This window comes from Aedes albopictus, chromosome 3, assembly GCF_035046485.1.
Source record: "Aedes albopictus strain Foshan chromosome 3, AalbF5, whole genome shotgun sequence".
Classification (NCBI taxonomy): Eukaryota; Metazoa; Arthropoda; class Insecta; order Diptera; family Culicidae; genus Aedes; species Aedes albopictus.
In genome coordinates this window covers 50,010,718-50,019,683 of record NC_085138.1, presented here as the reverse complement: position 1 = coordinate 50,019,683, position 8,966 = coordinate 50,010,718, and the positions used below count along the sequence as shown (strand labels likewise).

General features: G+C 43.4%; 1 protein-coding gene and 1 non-coding gene across 3 annotated transcripts; both read right to left on the bottom strand.

Annotated features, from left to right (window-relative positions):
• Nucleotides 1-1,030: 1,030 nt before the first annotated feature.
• LOC134290031 (uncharacterized) lies at nt 1,031-4,811 on the bottom strand. 2 transcript variants are annotated; one of them, XR_009998807.1, is made up of 2 exons: nt 1,347-4,811; nt 1,031-1,285 (listed from the first exon to the last, which is right to left on the bottom strand). XR_009998807.1 is itself a non-coding variant. In XM_062856976.1 (2 exons), exon 2 carries the CDS (start codon nt 4,242-4,244, stop codon nt 1,539-1,541), a length of 2,706 nt encoding a protein of 901 aa, XP_062712960.1. In that variant the 5' UTR covers nt 4,245-4,509; nt 4,571-4,811; the 3' UTR covers nt 1,031-1,538. The 2 variants fall into 2 exon arrangements, 1 of the variants encoding a protein (XP_062712960.1); XM_062856976.1 differs by having other exon boundaries at nt 1,031-4,509; nt 4,571-4,811.
• Nucleotides 4,812-8,563: 3,752 nt separating this feature from the next.
• Trnal-uaa (transfer RNA leucine (anticodon UAA)) lies at nt 8,564-8,647 on the bottom strand. The gene has a single exon. It is a non-coding gene; the product is annotated as a tRNA-Leu (tRNA).
• Between the last annotated feature and the right edge of the window lie 319 nt (nt 8,648-8,966).

Here is an 8,966-nt window from a genome sequence, read left to right as displayed (position 1 = left end):
TCCAGTACATTATTTTGTTTTCATTTTTTGTTATGTTAACATTTAAGTAATACAAAATGAAAACTCACTTTGTTATCAAAATTCGTGATATCTAAATAACTCAATTAGTTTTCAATTAGTTCTCATTCCCTGCTCGGAATAACAACCATTCCTGAAACCTATTGACGAACATTAAGATGATCCGATAATGTATAATCATTATTTTCCAAGGACCCGATACCATAATTTTAGATTTTAGCATATGAATGTACAACATCCTTTTGCGAACTGTTAACTAAATTTATTCCATATCGACAGGAATCTCACTGACAACTGCCCTATTACATTGATGTGAACAATAGACTATAAGGAGTAACTGTGCAAAAATTGGTTGATTTCGGAGAAGTAGGAAAAATGTTACGTTAGTTTGAAAGTGGCACAATAATTATCGACTCACCCTTTAAGTATAAGTAATTAATATTGAGGCTGAATGGCATTGCATATGGGAACGATGATTAATAAAATAAGCCCTCAGATATGGGGAGTGCAAATGTTCTCTCGTTAAGATTATTTTATCGGTGCTACCAACTTCCATTCATTACCAGGCTCCGGCTCCAACTACGTCTGCTACTAAAGAGCAGAGATGGAAAAACTCTCATCGTGAATCAACTCGCGAGTTAAAAACCAACAAACGGTTTACTCACGGTGCCGAGAGTAAGCCGGGTGTGAGTTTATTCGCACCGCTTGCCTCATGAGTATGAAGCAAAACAAAAACAGAAACACTCATGAATTTTTATTCGCGAATAACCAGTGGAGATGCGGGAATTGCATTTTAGAGCGTTTGTGCCTTCCGATAAGCCGAGCGGACTGTATTTTTGGGGAAACTCGGAACCGAAATAAAAAACGCGTCCGATTTACACGAGTTCAACTATGGTTATGATTTTATTCGAGAAAAAATACATGTGTTGTGTATGTGTGAGGGTTTTGTCTTCCAGCGCAGAGCTGGTAGCGGTAGTTGGATTCTGCAACAGGGGGTTCGGCTTCTTCATGGGCGGTGTTCGGATTACTAAGAACCAACTATTTTTTGTGAATCAGCTAATGTTAGCAGATCAAACTGTAATTATAATAAATTAAAGAGAATAATTATATGTGAGCCCGTGTACAGATTTAACATAATTCAGTGTGTTTCGACTTACAAGTTTAGTTTGGTTTCTTCCCTTTTCCACTTCTTCTCCTCTCTTTTCAAGCGATTCACTGTCCTTCGTACACTCAATTTCCAAATCGTGCATCCGTTGTCTATGCGCCCCTGTATCGTACATGACATTTGTTTTGTTAGTTCAACATCTAATTTATGTGCATGAACTTACGGTTGTAGTTGACTCAAAAGTTCACAATCGTCTAACGTCGCACTACACTATCTTTCACAAATTTATCTAAATTCCAATTTCAATCACTTTACGCACTACCTATTACAGCTCTTATTTTGCTTCTGTTTGTTTTTGTTTATCCATCTGTCGATCTCTATTCTATCACACCCCCCATCTCTCATTTTCAGATTCTCATTTCTCACTCTCGGTCGACCATAAACGCAATGCGGCAGTGCTGGCAGAACATTCCCCGGCCCGTAACACTGTCTCGGAGTCTGCATCCGGCTCAGGGTTACCACAGTTGATTTCCATTCTAGCCACTGTCGCTTGCTGGTTTCTTTCGAATTGATTTGGAACCCTCGATCGTTGGAATCTTCTTGCTTTCCGTGTGAGCTTCTGACCGTCTATACACTTATTTTGTCTTCTTTCTTCGCTATACATTTTCTGAAGTTGTTGCACCCTTACCTTCGATCTAGTTGAACGATCAGTCTCACTCCACCGTGTGTTGCAACCTGGGTTAGCTAGCTTCACTTTTGTCTCTTCGTTCTGGCTGATTTCTTCGAGTCCAGTTCGAACAGAATGCACATTTACATAAGTATGCGCTTCGGCTCTCCGCTTTTCAGATCCGTAAATTGTCCAACCCAACTTGGACCGCACAGCTATAGGTTCTCTCGCTCTCCCAATCCTTGACTCTTGCGGTGCAAAGAGATGGAGATTGTCCAACCCGACAAGAACGGTGGGCACTCCAGTCGGAGAGTCATCCACAGGCACATCAGCAAGATGGGCGTAACGCCTTGCCACCTCAGCGTACCGAACATCCTGTTTTGGTAGCTGTAGCTCGGTCACCGTACGCGCATTATACAGAGAAAACTTCTCCATTGAACCTCTTGCAGACACCATCATTTCAACGCATCGAGATTCATTCTCGTACCGATTGATATTTCCGGTCCAAGTAACTATCAACGGCTCGCGAACTCCCTTTGCGTTTAGTCGCTTAGCCACCGTATCATCTACCAACGTGGCAGATGATCCTTCGTCCAGGAATGCAACGGTGTCGATCTGCCTGTTGCCTACATGTAGCGTGATTGGTATCATTCGGAAGATTACAGCGCAGTTCGAGTTAGCTTTTTGTAGCTGCACTGATTCCTCCACTCGATGCAATAGGGGATGGTGGTTACCTCGGCAGTCTCGCACATTACATTGGATGCTTGAAAAACAGTGACTACCACCGTGCTTATTCAAGCAAATTCCACAGAGTCCCAGATTTTCCACCTCCTCCAGCCTTTCCGCGATACTCATCCTTCGGAACTCTTCACAGTTCCTCATTACATGGTCCGTTTGCCCACAAGACCAACAAGCCCGGGTGGATGCTTCACTGTGAGTTTCCTCATTCCACCTTTGGTCCGAATCATGTACATGCGAGGACTCTTTTCGGGGATACTCACGCCTACATTCACGATCACTCACCGACAGCGTACAAAACTCTGTAACTTCGGACACATCGGACACTATTTCTGTAGCAAAGTTCGTAAACAACCTCAGTGGACTGCTTATCTTCCCTCGCTTGTACCGCACCCATTCTAGTTTGTAGCTTGGCGGCAATTTGTCAACCAATTCTTGCACCAACATCGGATTATTAAGGTGGTCTTTTAGTCCCGCTGCCTCAAGATGGTCACATAACTGCTTCACCGTAATTCCGAAAGTGATGAACGTCTCCAGCCTATCAGCTCGCGGTGCTGGAGCATTTCTCACCTTGGTCACCAACGTTTTTAGTAGCTTCTCCGGTCTACCAAAGAGATTTCGGAGATCGCATATTACGTCCGGTACGGACTCCGGCAACACGAGTCGGCTTCTAACTGCTTCTAAAGCGTCTCCTTGTAAGCAGTCTTGAAGCCTCTTCAAGTTCTCCAAATTGGAAAAACCACACGCTACTGTCGTATGTTCAAAGCTGCTTATAAATAATGGCCAGGCTTCTGGTTCTCCACGAAATGTCGGAAGGTGCTGGGACACCGCTTTCCGTGCGGCAAGCTGCTCCCTCGAAATTCGGCCAACTTTTGGCCCCGACCCGTAACCAACTTTGCTGCCGTGCATGCATCTGCGGGGGCTTCCGCGACGACTACTGCGAAAACTGTTTCTTACCCGATACTCTTCTGATGACTCACTATCGGTTGATTCAATGTCAGTATCGGTGGTCACTGTTATTTTCTTCACTGGTTTCCATTTCAGGTTGTAATCGGTTTTGTTACTAGCTTGCGGTAAATCCTTTTCGCCTTCTGTACCTTCTTGATCTTTCAACGCGTTGACCCTGCTCATACTGCTCTCAAATTGCTTTCGAATAGCATCCCGTTTCCTCAAAAAATCCTTCTCCGCAGCCAGTTGGGCATCCAGCATCTTTTGTTCATGCGCCAACTGCTGCATCTCCATTTCTCGTTGTACCTGGAGTTCCAGCTCACGCATCTCCTGCTCCTGCCTCAGTTGCTCCTCATTCCACGCTTTCTGCTGAGCGAGTAGCTTCCTCCGCGCCGTCATTTGCTTCATGAAAGTCTTCTGCTTGGCAAGTTGTTCTTCTTCCAGCTGCTTCTCAACTGGATCCACGTCGGAACCAACTTCCTGTTCGGACCCTCCGTCGCTTTTCTGGCCGGACTTCTTACTACCTCGCTTACTGCGTCCTGCATCTGGAACTTTTAGCTGTCGAGCACTGGCAGAAACACACTTTCGACAGCGCCAATCGGTGTTGTCGATCTCTTGGTCTACTCCAGCACACGAAAAATGAGCCCAATGCTCACATTTTCTACATTGAACCCACTGGGTTTCAATGGAATCCGGTTCCGTTTTGGAGCAAACCAGACATTGTTCGTCCTTGGAAGGTGAAGAAGTCATTCCGAAGAATCTTATCATAAACTTTTTGATTTTGTTCGGATTACTAAGAACCAACTATTTTTTGTGAATCAGCTAATGTTAGCAGATCAAACTGTAATTATAATAAATTAAAGAGAATAATTATATGTGAGCCCGTGTACAGATTTAACATAATTCAGTGTGTTTCGACTTACAAGTTTAGTTTGGTTTCTTCCCTTTTCCACTTCTTCTCCTCTCTTTTCAAGCGATTCACTGTCCTTCGTACACTCAATTTCCAAATCGTGCATCCGTTGTCTATGCGCCCCTGTATCGTACATGACATTTGTTTTGTTAGTTCAACATCTAATTTATGTGCATGAACTTACGGTTGTAGTTGACTCAAAAGTTCACAATCGTCTAACGTCGCACTACACTATCTTTCACAAATTTATCTAAATTCCAATTTCAATCACTTTACGCACTACCTATTACAGCTCTTATTTTGCTTCTGTTTGTTTTTGTTTATCCATCCGTCGATCTCTATTCTATCACACCCCCCATCTCTCATTTTCAGATTCTCATTTCTCACTCTCGGTCGACCATAAACGCAATGCGGCAGTGCTGGCAGAACAGGCGGTATTCGGTGCGGCTGTGACAACCGAATCTGATGTCCTGGAGCTGGGAACTTCGTTGGTGTGAAGCGATGAGTGGTGGCGCTTGCCGCATTCACGACAGCTGTGCGTTGAAGTGCAACCGTTCGTGCGGTGACCTCTCTGCAAGCAGTTGAAGCAGCATCCCGATTTCTTCAGCGTGTTATATTTCTCACTCACGTTCATTTTCTTAAAGCTCTCGCATTTCCATAGTTCATGAGCATTTTTGCATACAGCACACTTTAGTTCACTTTTCGTATCGGGTTTCAGTTCACTTGTGTTCACTAGCGTGTGGGCCTTGGCCACCGCTTTCGGTTTCACATTTTCCACTTTGGTGTTCGACTCAATCTTCTCTATCACTTTACACTGTTCTTGCAGGAACGCGATCGTATCCTTGTAGCTGGGCAACGTGCCCGGCTTCTGCCGCGTCTCCCATGCGACTCTTGTTGCCTTATCCATCCGCGAAGAGATGATGTTGATGACCATTTGTTCGCCGAGACCTTCCAGTCTGAGGTTCAGGTTCCTCAAGGCTTCAATGTTTTTGTTGCACACGTCAAGCAACTTTCGAAGATTTGCCGAGCTGTCCTTGGTAATCCTCGGCAAATTGAACAAACACTCGATGTGCTTGTCGATGATAATCCTTCTGTCTTCGAATCTATCAGTCAGGAACTGCCAGGCAGCATTGTAATCATTGCTGTTCACAATGTCCTGGTCGATAATTCCAGCCACCGGACCAACAAGCGAGTTGCGTAGGTGGTAAAGTTTGATAGCTGGATCTTCATGCGGGTATCGATTCATGATGGTCGTAAACATGGATTTGAACGAAAACCATCGTTCATACGACCCATCGAAGGTCGGCAGCGGCGCTTGAAGTGGGGGAAGGTAAGGCATGGCTGTTCCGAGTGTGACCGACGATGGCGGCGCTGCGACGGCGACGACATTCTTCTTCGTTGCCGCTTCTTGTTCTTCTTTTTGCTTCGTGGCCGCTTCCATCAGCATACTCAGCCGAATCGACAGATCGGTGTACATCGTCTCAAACTCGATGTATTTTGCTTCTTGTTCGGCTCGTCTCTCCTCAGAGAGGGGCAGGGCCAGGGTTGCCACATATACAGAATAATCTGTATTTTACAGATTTTCACGGATTTTTCCGATACAGAATCTGTATATACAGAATTACAGATTTTTTGAATATTTGGAAATTATACAGATTTTACAGATTTGCATACAGATTATCTGGAAAATTATACAGATTTATACAGATTTTTGAGACAAAATAAAAATATTAGCTTCAGTTATTGCTCAAACCAATAACTTCAGCTTGACAATCCCACTTGGTATTATAATTTCTTGGATTTATTTTATTTATCTGTTAATTTTTTGCCTCTTTGTCAAAAATAGCTGATACAGATTTAAAATACAGATTTTTTGCTGTCAAATACAGATATACAGATTTTTTACGAAAAATATACAGATTTAAATGTGGCAACCCTGGGCAGGGCGTGGATCAAATTTTGGAACTCGTTATATTCCCGGTACGATTGTTCGATTGTTTTTTGATGCAACCCAACCAAGAAAATGCAGATTCATAATGTTCGGGTTGGGTGCACCATCACTGTGCTCGATAGCACTTTTCACACGCGTAATTTTGCCCTTCACTGCCCCTCTCTGATGAGAGAGTCTTGAGCTGTTCCTCCATTTTAGACACTTCCTGCTTTGCTTTCTGTTGTGATTTCTGTTCGGCGACTGTTTTCGCCGGAGTGGACATGACGCAACACGATCACTCTCACTTATCCCGAGCGACGGCCATTTGCATTTTTCGATGGCGTGTCGCTGCACCCGACCAGCGTTTCTGGTGAATGCTCGAATTCGACGAATTTTCGCGGAAAAAACACTCGCGTCGACGTTTTTCCACTACTTCTCACTTTATCCAGCCATAGAAGGACCAATGTGCCTTCCGATAAGCCGAGCGGACTGTATTTTTGGGGAAACTCGGAACCGAAATAAAAAACGCGTCCGATTTACACGAGTTCAACTATGGTTATGATTTTATTCGAGAAAAAATACATGTGTTGTGTATGTGTGAGGGTTTTGTCTTCCAGCGCAGAGCTGGTAGCGGTAGTTGGATTCTGCAACAGGGGGTTCGGCTTCTCCACAGAGAACAGACATCAGGGCTAGAACAAATTTCATACGGAAAGTTGTGTAAGGATTTGAATCTTTACTTGAGTAAGGTTGCAAACCAATACACGATGATAACACTAACGCCACCAAACACCATATTGCCACAATCAGCGGTGAATTGAAACATTTCAAGTGGTGAATTAAATTAGTATGGCAAATTAAACGATTGCAGCGCCACGCTATTGCCACTTGTGTTGCCGATTTCAAATGGCCGTTAAATTCCTTACACAGTTTCGGAACTGGACTTGGATGTCTGTTCTCTGTGGCTTCTCTCCTAACAGCGTTTTTAATAGCAAAACAAGTGATTGTTCATCAGGTAGTAGTGTTTTGTGCTTCATTGTTCCTGAAAAGTAGATCTGTTGGCCGTGTAAAGTCGTTTTTTCACTAAATTGAAAAATGTTCAGAGCTGCTTCGCGAACCAATCACGAGTGCGACCAGCTTCGTTAGCTCGCGAGTAAAGGAAGTGCGAATATATTCAGGCTTCTGTTGTTCACGAGTAGGATAGCTTTGCGTTTGTGTCTGTTCAGCTGCATTCCTCAATGTTTTCCATCACTGCTAAAGAGGCTATCAAGGATGCCAATCCTCATCGCATCTTGACACCTCATCGGGTATTGGCCTCCTCATCGTATCTTGGATACCGCATCTTGGTCTCCTCGCTTCCCGAACCACCACCAAGGCGTCCCTGGGCCCATAACCTGTTGGAAATAAACACAGGCGAGGCTTCTGTTTCCAATCCCAGGCACTGAGTGATACCGCTACCAGGTCATCTAGGTACAATCTTATTTACAATATTATTTCCATCATATTTACCTACCAGTTGATACCTAGCTCCACTGAGCTGTGTACCTCCAAGGATGTACCTACAATCAGTGCTGGAAAACCGTGAGTTAAATCGGTTCAGAAGACACAAAAAAAAAGCCATCGCATCGCTATCCACTACGGAGCGAACTCTTCGTGCTGCTGTGGTTCGCGATCGTCCGACAGGAACACGAGCGAGAGGTTCGCATCATTCTGTACTGCGATGCTTTTGTGTTTCAGTGGTTCACGGCAAATATTCCTCTAATGAAATCAAATTTTGATAAACTTTTTCGTTGACATGATCTATTGAAATGGTAGTTGTCCTTATTAATCATAAAACAACAAATTAATTATCTTTAGGGGCAAAGAAAGGCAACAAACCAAGTGTGAGCAAATTGAGAACCTTCTGGCGAACCAACTCCGATCCGGCTTGTTTGACATTTGTTTTGTGTTGGTTATTCGCTTCGGCAAACCGTGAACCGCTCTCGCTTTTTGAGTTCGCGAGCACGAGTACAAAGTTTGTGTTCGATATGAACCAAAAATCACGTCAAGCGCAGGATGCTTTCCACTTCCACCACTGCATATGCAAAATAATCATAATCATAAAAAAAATCTCAGTTAATAACTGTGAAAGTGCACATACAACACTAATATGACACCTGGGCTTATTTCCAGTCGAAATAACAGTTCCAGACTGTGAAAGGCAGAAAGTAATCAGAATCATGAAATGAAAATTAACAAAAAAAAAAACAATGTCAGAAGTGGGGTTCGAACCCACGCTCCCAGACGGGAACCAGAGCTTAAATCTGGCGCCTTAGACCGCTCGGCCATTCTGACTTCGGAGATTATGGTCAGAGTAATGCACATGTCTTGTCTTAATATATTTGAGTACAAATATCGAATCAAAGTATCGATTTTTTTATATTATTTAGGCCAAAGTTAGCCAAATACATATAATTATTTCGAATTCAAACTTTTCAAATCTTACCAGCCACACGATACAAAATTCTCAATAAATGAAAACGAAATGCTAAATTCCGGACGAAACCTGGCTCAATAGTGACCCATAAAATAAATGCCCCAAAATACTTTAACTTACCTTCGTTTTGAACTCCTTGTAAAAGGTTGCAAATCAAGGATTTTCTTTTTAAGATTC